General features: G+C 42.0%; 2 protein-coding genes across 4 annotated transcripts in view; both read right to left on the bottom strand.

The window, feature by feature from the left end:
* The window catches only part of ADAMTSL1 (ADAMTS like 1), a 952,161-nt gene that overhangs the window by 152,174 nt on the left and 781,965 nt on the right, over positions 1-18,022 (bottom strand). The gene's annotated exons all lie outside the window — the stretch shown is intronic.
* LOC101004055 (perilipin-2) lies at positions 15,472-17,353 on the bottom strand. The gene has a single exon (XM_031654833.1). It carries the CDS (start codon positions 17,259-17,261, stop codon positions 15,948-15,950), a length of 1,314 nt encoding a protein of 437 aa, XP_031510693.1. The 5' UTR covers positions 17,262-17,353; the 3' UTR covers positions 15,472-15,947.

The following is an 18,022-nucleotide window of genomic DNA, read 5'->3' as shown; positions in this document are numbered from 1 at the left end:
CAATGCTTACTACACAGCTATTCTAAGTAAACTGCTACAACATTTAGTCTGACACAATTCTATTTACTTAAATGTTTTCCCCCCTAGTGACTGTCCCAAGTAGACCACAAGGCATTTAAGATTTAGGATCAAGTGCTTTGGGAGTAAGGAAATAATTTGACATTCATCCAATCAGACCATAAATGTCTCTATCTATTTACTGATTTGTAGGTGGCATTCCTTACTAAAACCCTACAAACCTAAGGATTTTTCCCTATTATGGGTTGGATGGTGTTCCCGCAAAAGATATATTAGTGTTAATTCCTAGTACCTCAGAATGTGATCTTATTTAGAAACTGGGTATTTATGGAGATAGTTAAGTTAAAATGAGGTCACTTGGGAGGCACCCAAGATGGCCGAATAGGAACAGCTCCAGCCTCCAGCTCCCAGCGTGAGCGACACAGAAGACAGGTGATTTCTGCATTTTCAACTGAGGTACCAGGTTCATCTCACTGGGTGTGTCTGACAGTCGGTGCTGGTCAGCCAGTGCAGCCCGACCAGTGAGAGCTGAAGCAGGGGGAGGCATCGCCTCACCTGGGGAGCACAAGGGGGAAGGGAATTCCTTTTCCTGGCCAAGGGAAACTGAGACACACAACACCTGGAAAATTGGGTAACTACCACCCTAATACTGCGCTTTACCAAGGGTCTTAGCAAATGGCACACCAGGAGATTATATCCCACGCCTGGGCCAGAGGGTCCCATGCCCACAGATACTCCCTCATTGCTAGCATAGCAGTCTGAGATCTAACTGCAAGGCAGCAGCGAGGCTGTGGGAGCGGCGCCCACCATTGCTGAGGCTTAAGTAGGTAAACAAAGCCACCGGGAAGCCAGAATTGGGTGGAGCCCACCGCAGCTCAGGGAGGCCAGCCTGCCTCTGTAGACTCCTCTGGGAACAGGGTATAGCTAAACAAAAAGCAGCAGAAACCTCTGCAGATGTAAAAGTCCCTTTCTGACAGCTTTGAAGAGAGCAGTGGTTCTCCCAGCACGGAGGTTGAGATCTAAGAATGGACAGACTGCCTGCTCAAGCAGGTCCCTGACCCCTGAGTAGCCTAACTGGGAGACATCCCCCACTTGGTGCAGACCGACACCTCACACCTCACATGGCGGGGTACCCCTCTGAGATGAAGCTTCCAGAGCAAGAATCAGACAGCAACACTCGCTGTTCAGCAATATTCTATCTTCTGCAGCCTCTGCTGCTGATACCCAGGCAACCAGGGTCTGGAGTGGACCTCAAGCTAACTCCAACAGACTTGCAGCTGAGGGTCCTGACTATTAGAAGGAAAACTAACAAACAGAAAGGACACCCACACCAAAACCCCATCACTACGTCACCATCATCAAAGACCAAAGGCAGATAAAAGCACAAAGATGGGGAAAAAGCAGTGCAGAAAAGCTGGAAATTCAAAAATCAGAGTGCATCTCCCCCTCCAAAGGAATGCAGCTCATCGTCAGCAATGGAATAAAGCTGGATGGAGAATGACTTTGATGAGCTGAGAGAAGAAGCCTTCAGTCCATCAAACTTCTCAGAGCTAAAGGAGGAACTACGTACCCAGTGCAGAGAAACTAAAAACCTTGAAAAAAGAATGGATGAATGGATAACTAGAATAATCAATGCAGAGAAGGCCATAAAAGAACTGAGAGATGAAAACCATGACGTGAGAACTACGTGACAAATGCACAAGCTTCAGTAACCAACTCGATTGACTGGAAGAAAGAATATCAGTGATTGAAGATCTAATGAATGAAATGAAGTGAGAAGAGAAGTGTGGAGAAAAAAGTGTAAAAAGAAATGAACAAAGCCTCCAAGATATATGGGATTGTGTGAAAAGAACAAATCTACGTCTGATTGGTGTGCCTAAAAGTGACGGGGAAAATGGAACCCAGTTGGAAAACACTTTGCAGGATATCATCCAGGAGAACTTCCCCAACCTAGTAAGGCAGGCCAACATTCAAATTCAGGAAATACAGAGAACGCCACAAAGATACTCCTTGAGAAGAGCAACTCCAAGACACATAATTGTCAGATTCACCAAAGTTGAAATGAAGGAAAAAATGTTAAGGGCAGCCAGAGAGAAAGGTTACCCACAAAGGGAAGCCCATCAGACTAACAGCAGATCTCTTGGCAGAAACTCTGCAAGCCAGAAGAGAGTGGGGGCCAATATTCAACATTCTAAAAAGAATTTTCAACCCAGAATTTCATATCCAGCCAAACGAAGTTTCATGAGTGAAGGAGAAATCAAATCCTTTACAGACAAGCAAATGCTTAGAGATTTTTGTCACCACCAGGCCTGCCCTACAAGAGATCCTGAAGGAAGCACTAAACATGGAAAGGAACAACCGGTACCAGCCATTGCAAAAACATGTCAAAATGTAAAGTCCATTGATGCTAGGAAGAAACTGCATCAACTAACCAGCAAAATAACCAGGTAACATCATAATGACAGCATCAAGTTCACACATAACAATTAACCTTAAATGTAAATGAACTAAATTCTCCAATTAAACGACACAGTATGGCTAATTGGATAAAGAGTCAAGACCCATCAGTTTGCTGTATTCAGGAGACCCATCTCACATGAAGAGACACACATAGGCTCAAAATAAAGGGATAGAGGAAGATCTACCAAGCAAATGGAAAACAAAAAAAAAGCAGGGGTTGCAATCGTAGTCTCTGATAAAACAGACTTGAAACCATCAAAGATCAAAAGAGACAAAGAAGGACATTACATAATGGTAAAGGGATCAATTCATCAGGAAGAGCTAACTATCCTCAATATATATGCACCCAAATACAGGAGCACCCAGATTCATAAAGCAAGTCCTTAGAGACTTACAAAGAGACTTAGACTCCCATACAATAATAATGGTAGACTTGAACACCCCACTGTCAACATTAGACAGATCAACGAGACAGAAAGTTAACAAGGATATCCAGGAATTGAACTCAACTCTGCACCAAGCAGACCTAATAGACATCTACAGAACTCTCCACCCCAAATTAATAGAATATACATTCTTCTCAGCACCACATCACACTTATTCCAAAATTGACCACATAGTTGGAAGTAAAGCACTCCTCAGCAAATGTAAAAGAACAGAAATTATAACGAACTGTCTCTCAGACCACAGTGCAATCAAACTAGAACTCAGGACTAAGAAACTCAATCAAAACCACTCAACTACATGGAAACTGAACAACCTGCTCCTGAATGACTACTGGGTACATAATGAAATGAAGGTAGAAATAAAGATGTTCTTTGAAACCAATGAGAACAAAGATACAACATACCAGAATCTCTGGGACACATTTAAAGCAGTCTGTAGAGGGAAATTTATAGCATCAAATGCCCACAAGCGAAAGCAGGAAAGATCTAAAATTGACACCCTAACATCACAATTAAAAGAACTAGAGAAGCAAGAGCAAACACATTCAAAAGCTAGCAGAAGGCAAGAAATAACTAAGATCAGAGCAGAACTGAAGGAGATAGAGACACAAAAAACCCTCCAAAAAATCAATGAATCCAGGAGCTGGGTTTTTGAACAGATCAACAAAACTGATAGACCGCTAGCAAGACTAATAAAGAGGAAAAGAGAGAAGAATCAAATAGATGCAATAAAACATGATAAAGGGGATATCACCACTGACCCCACAGAAATACAAACTACCATCAGAGAATACTATAAACACCTCTATGCAAATAAACTAGAAAACCTAGAAGAAATGGATAATTTCCTGGACACTTACACTCTCCCGAAACTAAACCAGGAAGAAGTTGAATCCCAGAACAGACCAATAGCAGGCTCTGAAATTGAGGCAATAATTAATAGTCTGCCAACCAAAAAGAGTCCAGGATCAGATGGTTTCACAGCCAAATTCTACCTGAGGTACAAGGAGGAGCTGGTACCATTCCTTCTGAAATTATTCCAATCAATAGAAAAAGAGGGAATGCCCCCTAACTCATTTTATGAGGCCAACATCATCCTAATACCAAAGCCTGGCAGAGACACACACAAAAAACAGAATTTTAGACCAATATCCCTGATGAACATCAATGCAAAAATCCTCAATAAAATACTGGCAAACCGAATCCAGCAGCACATCAAAAAGCTTATCCACCATGATCAAGTGGGCTTCATCCCTGGGATGCAAGGCTGGTTCAACATATGCAAATCAATAGACGTAATCCAGCGTATAAACAGAACCAAAGACAAAAACCACATGATTATCTCAATAGATGCAGAAAAGGCCTTTGACAAAATTCAACAGCCCTTCATGCTAAAAACTCTCAATCAATTCGGTATTGATGGAACGTATCTCAAAATAATAAGAGCTAGGGATGTAAAGGACCTCTTCAAGGAGAACTACAAACCACTGCTCAGTGAAATAAAAGAGGACACAAACAAATGGAAGAACATTCCATGCTCATGGATAGGAAGAATCAATATTGTGAAAATGGCCATACTACCCAAGGTAATTTATAGATTCAATGCCATCCCCATTAAGCTACCAATGACTTTCTTCACAGAATTGGAAAAAACTGCTTTAAAGTTCATATGGAACCAAAAAAGACCCCTCATTGCCAAGACAATCCTAAGCCAAAAGAACAAAGCTGGGGGCATCATGCTACCTGACTTCAAACTATACTACAAGGCTACAGTAACCAAAACAGCATGGTACTGGTACCAAAACAGAGATAAAGACCAATGGAGCAAAACTGAGCCCTCAAAAATAATACCAAACATCTACAGCCATCTGATCTTTCTTTGACAAACCTGACAAAAACAAGAAATGGGGACCGGATTCCCTATTTAATAAATGGTGCTGGGAAAATAGGTTAGCCATAAGTAGAAAGCTGAAACTGGATCCTTTCCTTACTCCTTATACGAAAATTAATTCAAGATGGATTAGAGACTTAAATGTTACACCTAAAACCATAAAAACCCTAGAAGAAAACCTAGGTAGTACCATTCAGGACATAGGCATGGGCAAGCACTTCATGTCTAAAACACCAAAAGCAATGGCAACAAAAGCCAAAATTGACAAATGGGATCTAATTAAACTAAACAGCTTCTGCACAGCAAAAGAAACTACCATCAGATTGAACAGGCAACCTACAGAATGGGAGAAAATTTCTGCAATCTACTCATCTGACAAAGGGCTAATATCCAGAATCTACAAAGAACTCAAACAAATTTACAAGAAAAAAACAACCCCATCAAAAAGTGGGCAAAGGATATGATCAGACACTTCTCAAAAGAAGACATTCATACAGCCAACAGACACATGAAAAAGTGCTCATCATCCCTCGACATCAGAGCAATGCAAATCAAAACCACAATGAGATACCATCTCACACCAGTTAGAATGGCAATCATTAAAAAATCAGGAAACAACAGGTGCTGGAGAGGATGTGGAGAAATAGAAACACTTTTACACTGTTGGTGGGACTGTAAACTAGTTCAACCATTGTGGAAAACAGCGTGGCGATTCCTCAAGGATCTAGAACTAGAAATACCATTTGACCCAGCCATCCCATTACTGGGGATATACCCAAAGGATTATAAATCATGCTGCTATAAAGACACATGTACACGTATGTTTATTGCAGCACTATTCACAATAGCAAAGACTTGGAATCAACCCAAATGTCCATCAGTGACAGACTGGATTAAGAAAATGTGGCACATATATATATACACATATATATACACCATGGAATACTATGCAGCCATAAAAAAGGATGAGTTCGTGTCCTTTGTAGGGTCATGGATGCAGCTGGAAACCGTCAATCTAAGCAAACTATTGCAAGAACAGAAAACCAAACACCGCATATTCTCACTCATAGGTGGGAATTGAACAATGAGATCACTTGGACACAGGAAGGGGAACATCACACACCGGGGCCTATTGTGGGGAGCGGGAAGTGGGGAGGGATAGCATTATGAGATATACTTAATGTAAATGACGAGTTAATGGGTGCAGCACACCAACATAGCACATGTATACATATGCAACAAACCTATGCCTTGTGCACATGTACCCTAGAGCTTAAAGTATAATAATAAAAAAAAATAATAAATAAAATAAAATAAAATGAGGTCCCTAGGGTGGATCCTAATCCAATAGGAATGGTATCCTTATGAAAGGGGAAATTTGGACACCATGACAGAGATGCACAGAGGGGAAGATGGCTGTGCATCAGATAAGATGCTGTAGCACTCTACTTAGAATAGCTACATAGGAAGTACTGTAGAATGTAAAAGGCAGTAAATCCAATCAAATTGCAAGGAGGCTTGAGTTGAATGAGTTGAGATGGTGAGGGCAACACTACTGGAAGAGGAAGAGCTTGAATCAGACCTTGACCTTGAAGTAGGAACATGAAGAACACCCTAGACAAGAAAAGCTGGAAGCAAATTCATAGATTCACAGAGGGGAAGATAGCCATGCGAAGGAGGGATTAGAGGGACACATTCACTGGCTGACAGATGCTAAAGATTGCTGGCAGACCATCAGAAGATAGGAAGAGGCAAGGAAGGCCCCTACTCCTACAGGTTTTAGAGGGAACAAGGCCCTGTCCGCACTTTGATTTCAGACACTAGTCTTGGAATACATTTCTATTATTCTAAGCCACCCACTTTGTTTGTTATAGTAGGCCCAGCAGATTAATACACTCTCTTGAGTTAGTTCTTGTGAGTAGTTTTTAATCCATCTAGTTACATTGCAAATAGAAATCTTTCTGGACATTTATATTCATGAGTTTTCTCTACAAGTGAAATGCCTAGGAAGGCCAGTCTTTATGTCAGGATCTATGGTTTTGATTCTATTATCTTCTAGAAGATTCTGCCTCCTCTTTCCTTTCATGATAATTGTCTTTGCAGTCTTACAGACTTCATTTTTAATTCTACCCATCTATTCAGCCACTCACATGTGTATGTGTACTTGTATTCATGCATTTACTTGTTGAAAATCTGGTATGTACTGAGAATTATGCTGAATTATTGGGACACAGAGATTTTGAAAATATTCTTGATTTTAAGAGTTTTTAGAGACAACCATAAGATGCTGTAACAAATACTATTCATTATTTATCCATTTAATTAGTATTTATTGAACACTTTTTGTGCGCCAGGCTTTATGTAAGGAGACAGAGTAGTAAATGAGTCGGACCTCAACCCTATTTGCCTGGGGCACAGAGTCTAGTCTATGAAGCAGATAAGCACAATCTAAGACAGAATCATAGATTGGGAGTTGAGAGGAATGAGGTAGTATCATCAATGGCTTCCTCACAATGGTGATATCCAGATTGAGTCTTGACAGGTGAATAAGTGGTAGCCAGGCAAAGGCAGAAGTAAAAAGAAGGTATTCCAGGCTGAATGAGGTATAAGAATGCTTCCATGAAGCATTCAGGGAACTGGGAGTTTGAAATTCCCATGCTCAGGACTAGAAATAACATTGAGGCTGAGCGTGGTGGCTCATACCTGTAATACTAGCACTTTGGGAGGCCAAGGTGGGCAGATCATCAGAGGTCAGGAGTTTGAGACCAGCCTGGCCAACATGGTGAAACCCAGTCTCTATTAAAAATACAAAAATTAGCCGGGTGTGGTGGTGCGTGCCTGTAATCCCAGCTACCTGGGAGGCTGAGGCAGGAGAATTGCTGGAACCGGGGAAGCGGGGCTGCAGTGAGCCGAGATCTCACCACTGCACTGTAGCCTGGGTGACAGAGGGAGACTCCTCTCAAAAAAAAAAAAAAAAAAAAAAAAAAAAAAAAAAAGAAAGAAACAACATTGAGTAGAAAGCCTAGTAAATCCATGGAAAACTCTACTTCTTGCTCCTCTCTTCTCTCCTTGATGTAATTACGTAGGGGTGGGTGGGGGCGGGGGAGACTGGGAAGCAGAGGTGCTTTGGGCAGCCAAACCGTTAATGACAAAGGTGACTTCAGCTCACTATCCTTCAAAATCACAGCCTCATGGATTAGGCTTCTTGACCTCCCCTAATCCGCTGAGTGCCGGAATGGCCAGCAGGCTCTTCTCCTGTCTGTCCCGACATTTGCCAGCCTTAGTGAGAAGTTTGGCAGGACACGGCACAGGGTGACATGGTGCTTCAAGTAGGCCCTCTACCCTGCTTAAGCAGACCATGAAACCAATTTAAGCCTGGCTTGGCAGAGGAATGCAAAAAATGAAGCCATTTCCCCTGGAGAGATCTCCCTGTCTGTCTCAGGAGATTGATATGTGAGAAGACAGGAGAGGAAGCAGGTAGCTATTGATGCAGGGGTGATTAATTCCCTCAGGGCTGGGGAGACACACACACACACACACACACACACACAGATAGTAGACATGGACACACATATACACATAGACATTGACATACATGCATATGCCTGATGCACACACATACGCACCCCTGTGGGCAGTGCCTGCTGTTTGCACAGGCTTCCTATTCACACAGATGTTCTATTCACATGATGTGGGGAACAGCAGCCCATGTACTTTCTAGCCCTGAAGGGTGTTGACTTGGGGAGTGAGAATGAGGCTTTCCACAAATGTTTTTATATATGACCACATAAAAATGACCTAAACTGATTTTTCAAGTTAGGTTCAAAGATCTCTTCATGTAGAATGCATGTTTTACTCTTTGATGTTTTGGTATCTTAGGGCGAGTTAAGGGATTATTATCAGGCTGAAGCTTGAATAAATTGAAACCCTCACATTAGGATTTATATTGGCTTATTAAATCCCTCATTTGTTTTTGATTATCCATGATTCGTATTTATTGCTAGGACTTTTATCCCTGGGACACTTTTTTAAACACACTTGGATCTGATAGAACTGATGAATTGGCCTAAATCCCTAAGTTATATTTACTAAGTAGGAGACACGTGAGCATAATGTCAAGAACCAGACTGCCCCAGAACTTTGAATTTCAACATACCATCCACTTCCATCTGTGTTTTATGACCTTGGGAAAGTTACCCTCTTTGAATGCCAACTCGTTTATCTATAAAATAAGGACGATAACAATAATTACAATAATAGCTTCCAGTAGTTATTGGGTGCTTGCTATGTGCTGGGTACTGCTGTAAGAACTTCACATGTACTAATTCATTTAATCCTCATGGCAACCCTAAGATCTAGGTACTATTATTATGCCGTTTTATATATAGGGCAATTGAAGTAACTTGGCTAAGTTCACATAGCTAGTTGTAAGAGATCCAGGATTTGACCCTAAGTAGTCTCACTCCAGAGTTCATAATCGTGTTTTTCCCTGCTAGCCTCTAGCTTGCACAGGTGTTGGAAACAAAATACCATGTGGTAGCTGCCACCATTATGATTGCTATCATTGTTGTTATAATATTATTTCTCATACACAAGAGAGAAAAATAGAAAGAATTTGTCTTTGGAGTTCCTTTTTGCTTATGCTTAGAATTACTGCTATTGCTATCCCCAAGTTAGAGTAACTGTTTTTCTATTTAATTTTCCTTGCCTCCCACATTTACAATAGTTCACTGTTTCGCTTCATGCAGCCTCACATTCTCTAGGCCACAGAGAATTTTCTAGTTGCCCTCTGACCCTCAGAGCAGATTATCTATTTTTCCAGCTAGGAAAACAGAAACAGTGGGGGCAACCCAGCAACTAGATTCTGAATAAGAACACCGGATTACACACAACTTGCAAACAAAAACCATGGAGAGTGTTTTTACCCCAAGCCACACAGAGGTCAAATGAATTCCTATTTCTTGACTATCATTCATTTATACTAAATTACTAGAAAAATCCTCAAGCTTTATGAATGCAACCATCTTCTTTCTTTCCCACTCTCGTTGTCTAGCTGACCTCTTACCCTCTACTCTTCACTCTCAAATAGCAAGGAATGCTTTTCTTGTTGATGGTTAAGAACATGTTTGAAGCACAGAAGATTTTTACCTGGGGTAACTGCATATCATACTCAATTCCTTTCCATAGTTTAAAAGACTAAGATATAGAGAAAGCACAAAACCTCTCAAAGCAGGGCTGTAAGAAAATCCTTTCTTACCCTAGTGAAAAATATATGATGTCTAGTGACCATCTGGGTCCCCTATTCTATCACAGGAGTCCAGCTCTTAGTGCATTTTATCAATTGAAACACTCAAATATAGAATCTATTCTTAAATAACCAGGAACTCACAAAAATGCTTTACATACATTAATTCATTTATCTGCACAAAACCCCTATGAGATAGGTACTTTTAAAAATCTTTATCTTATAGATAAGCAAATGAGGACAGAGAGGGGTTAAGTGACTTGCTTAAGGACAGTGTGAGTGGTGGAACCAGAATTTGAACTCGGGAAGTCTGGTTCTAGACACTACATTCTGAATCACTAAAGTAGCTCTTGGTTCTTCTGGTTTATGATAAACACTGAGCTTGAAATTGGAAAACATTACTTTTCAGGCTTTGAGCTTTGCCAGTCAGTGTCTATTTGGACAAGTGGCTTAATACCTCTGGCCTCTCTTTTCTCACAGATAAAATGGGAGGATTTAACTGAATTACATTCTGGGATTCTACAACCCTAGTCACTAAGGGAGACTCATTGGTCAAATTGTTAGATTCCAGACACATCTGTCAGCTAAACTTCTTACCATTCTGGTTTTGTGGAATGTAAAGAATGAAGCCATATGACCTTTTGGTATCGATAGGACTAATAGTGCTAATAAAGCCTACTGGGAAGTGATGAGAGTTTGACGTGCACCAAGTTCTTCATGTGACCATGATCCCTCAATCACTAGAAGTGAAGGAATCCCAAGGCCACTTGAAGATCATGGACTCACTGGTGAAGTGACGTGATTCATCCATATTATCTGGCATGGGCATGGGGCCCTGGAGTGGAAGTCTTCCTTGTACTTCACTTTTTTTTTTGAGACAGAGTTTCATTCTTGTTGCCCAGGCTGGATGCAATGGCTTGATCTCAGCTCACTGCAACCTCCACCTCCCGGGTTCAAGCGGTTCTCCTGCCTCAGCCTCCTGAGTAGCTGGGATTACAGGTATGTGCCATCATGCCCAGCTAATTTTTGTATTTTTAGTAGAGACAAGGTTTCTCCATGTTGGTCAGTCTGGTCTCAAACCTCTGACCTCAAGTGATCCACCTGCCTCGGCCTCCCAAAGTGCTGGGATTACAGGCATGAGCCACCACGCCCATCCTGTACTTTACCTTTTTAATTGGCCTTTCAGATGGAGAGAGTTCTATGTGGACAAGTGGGCACATTTGATACTCAGAAAATGCATCTATTTCAGATACTAGTCTGTTCACAGAGGAGGGTTTTGGGGCTCCCAAAATGTGGTAAGTAGCAAATAATTACACAGTTATGGAAATGGCATAAATGTTGGGGTAGGCTTTCATTTAAAGTTTACCTCTGCACAGAGAGACAATGGAAAGAGAATTTTACACATTTGAGAATAAAGCAACGTAGCAAGATATTATCTTCAAATATATCAGACTTCAACACATTATTTTTGTATGTGTTAAGAGAAAGGAATATAATCCATGGGACCACTTTCTACACACATATAAACACATGACTGCAGTAAGCCCATGTGTGGTAAAAAGTAGTCTACCTGTTGCCAACCTTGTCATGCAGAGTTACCCTCCTGGAGGAGTTAGGTATGGAAGGGTGAGCTGGAAAACAGCACTTTTTCTTTTCTAGATCAAGGGAGGGTCAATCCAGCTCACATGTGGTTTCACTTCACTCCACCATGGGTCAGTTATATTGTCAACTTCTATTGAGTTAAAGATAAAGTGCCTGACACTATCCATTTTCACATAAGGTGTTTCTAGGTGTGCCTGGGATGTGCCTTCCCAAGGCCTATGGTAGTACCTAGCAGGTAACACAGAAAAAAGAAGAGAGAAATGGAAGCACTCCTGGCCCCCAGACTGTCATCTTACTGTCTCCCCTCACCTGTGACCACATGGCCTACCATTTATGCTCCCTAACCCCCAAAAGCCACAGAGTCAAACTGGACAGTGGGGGCACATCTTGTGAAGGAGATCTGGCTCCATATCAGCTTCTCCTCCCTATTAGAATTTTGGCATCATTTTCTCATGAAAGGAGCATTGATAAATGGTCTAGTTATGGTAGTTTTACATCAATAAATATCTTGCTTGCATCAATTTCCTTCTGTGGTTTTCTACAGCACGATGAAACTTAAAATTGTGCATACTCTGCTCATCACGTTCTCTGATTTTTGTTGGCATGCTAGTCTAGGGAGAAAGTTGAGGCAGGAAAAGTATGGTAGAAGGAGGTGGGGGGTCTGTTGCCCATCTACAAAGATTTTTTTTTTTTTTAAATTTGAGAGAATTTCCCTAGCAAGTGCATCAGTGACATAAGCTTTGTGAGCCCAGGAGGTTGAGGCTGTAGTCGGCCATGATTACACCACTGCATTCCAGCCTGGGTGACACAGCAAGACACTGTCTCAAAAGAAAAAAAAAAAAAAAAAAAAAGACCAAAAGAAAAAGAAAAAGGGTGCAATCTGATTTCTCAAAGAGCATCCTGAGCACATTCAGTAATGATCTACGGTGTCCTCCCATTTGCACTTTGACTCTAATAAAGGAGTAACCCATATTTGACATGTGGGGTTTTACTAATGCCAGAGTATACATTTCCTGACACTTTTACTTTTTAAACTTCAAAACAACTTGAATGTCCATTTCACATCTGAGAGATCTCTGTAGCACTGCTGTTTCTCTGTGTTAAGCAAATCTTCCAATGACATCTGTACAATAAGCAAGCATTTTGAAGACCGATCAGATAGTGGGGCTCTGAAAACCAACCCTCTGAAATCGCTCATGTGGCAAGGGATGAAGGGATGCCCTAAAAGAAGAAATAAGGAGAGACTAATAATTCAGTATCTTGTACTTCTATAACACCTAGTTTCACAGAACTCAGAAAACTTTGCAAAACATTCTAACCGAAGAATTCTTGAGTTTACCACTGAGGGAGACGGCAAGTCATTGGTATTGCATGAACCATGTGGTCCTTCTGTCTTCCATACTTTTTCACCATTGCCTGAAATGCAACATAAATACGTTGCCCTGTCTTCTAGATCTTTCTCATATGTCCTGAGCTATGAAAGGTGTCTGAGGCAGCATGGCACCTTGGAGAACACAGGAAAGCTATAGATAAATTGTGAGGCTTCAAGTTCCAGTGTTGTCCATAGGGACAGAGGTTTAATAAAAGTTAATTTGATCCATTTTTAACAGTCAGCATAGTGATTATTGCATTATGTGGTTACAGGACACAAATCAATCAGATTCCTGGTCATGGAGAGTAACTAGAGATACTCTTACACAGTGGAATCAAGCAATTTTAGGCTTACCTGGAAGACTGAAAGGGGACGGAAGGCAGGGCACAAAACTGCCCTGAGGTTTCTTGAAAAGCCTGGATTGGGACTCTGGGGGAATATCTAATTAGCAGATCAATAACATGTGTGATTAGATTTTTAAGAAAAATTATTTTACCAGCTCTAAGAACAAGAGACTCAGCTCAGTGGTTACCTTCTCGAGGTCACCTTCTCTAACCTGGATTAGGTGAATCCATCATCTCTGTGTTTCCATAAAACACTGGTTGATATCTCTAACATGACTGTTATGGGTCTGTCTTGTAACAATCTGTTTGTATATTGGTTTCCTAATAAGTTGTTAGTGCCTGGCCCACGGTCTATGTCCCAGACTTTATTGTTTCTCCAGAACCTATGACACAGTAAGAATTTTACAAATGTTTGCTGAACTGTGCTGGATTTTCTCTTAACCAGTAGAAAATGCCCACCCTCCCAAGGATTAGAGCTAATAGAAGCAGATAATGAAGGCCAGGCATTCTTGGTCTAGACTGGGCAGTACCTTTCCTCTATAACAGAGCCTGTCTTTCCTTCAGGAAAAAAGGTGAGAACACAGTTTTCTAAAGTGCACACAAATCACCTACATCCTCCAATCAAGGACTGCTTCTTACAAAGATACATAAAAAACCCTATAAAACCCCAAACTAATCTCTATTACCATTCATAGAGTACTTAGTATGAGCTAGGCACTGTGCTGAGCGCTTAACACACTTATCCTCACGACCACTCTCTGGGGTTAAAGAGGAAGAAACTGAAGTTCTGAGAAGTTCAACAACCCACCCAAGGCCAAAGAGGTAGCATATCATATGAGCTGGATTTTAACCCTGATTTGTGGGACTCAGAAGCCCATGCTCTCACAGCTGGAATGAAGGGCTAGGAATCAGTCATTTACACCTTAGTGTGAATTAGTTTAGGTAGTTTTCTTTTCCTAATTCTTAGCTGAGTTGAATTGAATGGGGATGGGGGAGGTGGAGAGTGAAGAAAAAGAGTTGAAAGAAGTGAGAAGACTATACCCTGTACAAGTGACTGAGAAAGGGTCAGCTGGGAATTTGGGTAGTCAAAAGACAAGGTGACTGAGAATAAGTCTTTAGGGGAGAGAGGGAACAAGCACCAGGAAAGTCAGAAAGAGAGTGGCACAGAAAAGGAGGCAAGGACCCAGGTTTGCCCCGGGGAAAGAGAAGAGAAGTGGGGTGGGGGGGTGGAGAGAGAGAAAGAGTGTGTGTGTGGGTAGGTGGTGGTGGGGGGAGTGGTGGTGCTGGTAATTTACAACATGAACAAGCATCACCGAAGCATAAGCTAGACCAGTGGCAGAGCAAAGATACAAAGCTTCTTCCTGATTTATAAGCAAAGGATGCATCTCTGCATGTCTTAGTATTTCTTTATATTTTTTTAAGGATATGAGCTTTTTGCCTAATAACTCAGTGGTGGGCTTGAACACATTCACTTTAGGTCTACTAGACTTCTCTTTTAGCATGCTTCATTTCCTATGTGTTGGGCTCTGCCCTGAGAAATCTGTACTCTAATGAATTTTTGACTGTCTTTCAAATGCTCACTTTCACCAAGAGCCCAGTCCTACTCTCGTTAACTCAGAGTATAAGATGAAGGTTATCTGATAGAGATGAAGCAGACCTTGTTAACTTGTGATATTTACTAGGTTGTAAGCTGCTGTGAGACTACAGTTGGTTCTTTACACTGCGGTCATTCCCATGTTTACACCGTGGTACCCAGGACAGTGTGAAAGACAGACGGGATGATGGATGGATCTATAAACACAGTGATAGAGGGACAGACAGCCTCGGGCTCTCAGTAACTGCTTTGGAATTAAACATACCTTGTTCCAAGTTTGGACCTGCCACTGGCTAGTTACAAGATATCTCACTAAAGACTGTTTCCTCAGCTGTAAAGTTAGGATAGGAATGGAATCACTCTTACAAAATTGTGGGGAAGATTAAGCAAAACAATGTATATAAAGTGATGGGCACAGTGCCATGCATATTGTAAGTGCTTAATAAATAGAAGCTTTATTTATTAATAAAGGTATTAATTTTATTTATTTATTTATTTATATCCTGCAGTGAATTTTATTAAATTCAAACGTAGTATTATTCCTATTTGAGAAATAAAAAGCTAAAATCAAGTTTTACAAGTAATCATCATGAGATAAACCAGTGAAGAGGACTTTTCAGATCATACCAGAGCTGACACCAGTTTCTACCCCAGCCCACATGAAGATGTTTTTATTCAATACAAACAGGAACAGAGGCAACACAATGGCCACAGAATGAGAACATAAGTGCACTTGAATTTTTTCTGAGTTCTGGCTATAGGCTCTGACAAGCCTAGCATTCTTTTCTTACCAGGTGAACAGAAATCATCTGCTAATGCCAGAAACTTTAAAGCTCTTAATTCAGCTAGAAACAACTATAATTGAGGGCCTTTTTACTAGCTACTTGCTTCCCAATTTAGGGTTGCCTAGCAAGTTAATTTCAACATAACAGGTCATCTGCCTGGCCACATCATGCACTAGTGACAGGGGCAGGTTTAATGAGTTTTGTGCTCAGATCGCTGGGTCTCCTGGCTGCTCTTGTCCATCTCTGCACCTTGGTCCTGAGCATTCTGAGACTCAGTCAGCTGAGGATAAAAGGGACCTACCAGCCAGTTGAGGGGCGTGTTGTTAACAAGATAATCCATCATATCATCTAAAGATTCCTTCATTTTCTGCAGCTGCCCCTTGCTAGAAGTGAGGAGGCTGTCAGACACTTCCTTAAAGGAGGCAGCACTGCGGAACACTGAGTAGATGTCGCCTGCCATCACCCCCATGTGCTTGGCCTGATCTTGGATGTTCTGCTTTACGCCTTGGATGTTGGACAGGAGGTTGTGGCACGTGGTCTGGAGCTGCTGAGTCAGGTTGCGGGCAATTTCAAGAGTACGTGACTCAATGTGCTCAGCACAGTGGGACTCATCAGTATCATCGTATCCAATGCTCCTTTTCCACTCCACCCATGAGAGGTAGAGCTTATCCTGAGCGTCCAGAATTTTCTGATTGGCACTATGCACATTCTTCCTGGCAAATTCAATCAGGTGAACAGTAGAATGGAGCTGAGAAATGGTCTCTTGGCTTTTTTGCTTAGCTTCTTTAACCCTGCTGAGAGCCTGCTGGTAGGCACGGGAGCGAAGCTTGGTAGATAGGGATCCCAGTCTAACATAATAACTTGGCTTCTGAACCACATCAAATCCTTCAACTTGTTTTGCTTCTTTTTCTAGTTCTTCCTCAGTGAGAGGGAGGTACTGTTCTACCAACAGCTCTGATTTGGTGAGTGCATTTTCTACGCCACTGTTCACGAGCTGCATCATCCGACTCCCCAATACTGTGTTAATGCTGCCACTGACCACAGACTTGGTCTTCTCCACACTGCCAGTCACTGCCCCTTTGGTCTTGTCCATCACCCCTGTGATCGTGCTGGCCACAGAATCGTTGGCCCCAGTCACGGTAGTCGTCACAGCATCTTTTGCCCCAGTAACAGCACCTTTGGCATTGGCAACAATCGGAGTTGATGGCTGATTCAGAATAGGCAGTCTCTCCTCAATCCTGTCTAGCCCCTTACAGGCATAGATATTGGCAACTGCAATTTGCGGCTCTAGCTTCTGGATGATGGGCAGAGCACTGGTCATGGCCACGGAGGTGATGGTCTTCACGCCCTTCTCTGCCATCTCACACACAGACTTCAGGTAGGGATATTGGTCCTTTGTACTGAGATAGGCTGAGGACATGAGGTCATACATGGAGCTCACCAAGGGCAGGTTGATCACCCGAGTCACCACACTCGGTTGTGGATCAACTGCAACGGATGCCATTTTTCTTCCTGGAGAAAGAAATCGACGGACTGCAGCAAAAGGCGGAGAGCAGGCACGTCCCTAAGGCGACTCCGGCAGCCACCACCCGGTCCTAATTTTATTAATTAATTAGGTATTTAATTAATTAGGTATGGAGGGAGGCCATACCTTGCTCAAAGATGACCTGTGAAGGTCAGCAAGGATATGGGGGCAAGATGCCCTGTGCCTTATCTCTACCATGATGTGGCTTTTCCTTTTTTCCTTCTTTTCTTTCCTTTACTCTCTTTGTTCCTTGTTTCCTTCCTCACTTTCTCCTTCTTCCCTCCCGCAAACATTAGAGGAGACAACTGGCTAGGAATAACACAATTCATAGACGCTTCCTGATTTCTTCCTGCCTTATCCCAGGCCGTTGCGGCCATCGGGACACAGCAGCTCATTTCAAGATCACACTTCTTGTCAAGATAGTGAGTTCTTGTGATATCCGGTCATTTAAAAGTGTGTAGCACCTCCCCATTCTCCCTCGCTCCTACTTTCACCATGTGAAGTGCCTACCCCTGCTCTGCCTTCCACTATGATTGGAAATTTCCTGAGGCCTCTCCAAAAGCAGCTGCTGCTATGCTTTCTGTACAGCCTGCAGAACTGTGAGCCAATTAAACTCTTTTCTCTTTTGTTCCATTTTTTTTTTCTTTTTGAGTTGCATGACTGCATGGTGCACTCATGGCTCACTGCAGCTTTGACCTCCTGAGCTCAAGCAATCCTCCCACCTCAGTCTCCCGAGTAGC

The sequence above is a fragment of the Papio anubis genome, chromosome 13 (assembly GCF_008728515.1).
Source record: "Papio anubis isolate 15944 chromosome 13, Panubis1.0, whole genome shotgun sequence".
In the NCBI taxonomy this organism is placed as follows: Eukaryota; Metazoa; Chordata; class Mammalia; order Primates; family Cercopithecidae; genus Papio; species Papio anubis.
This window is presented reverse-complemented; position numbering and strand designations above follow the sequence as displayed.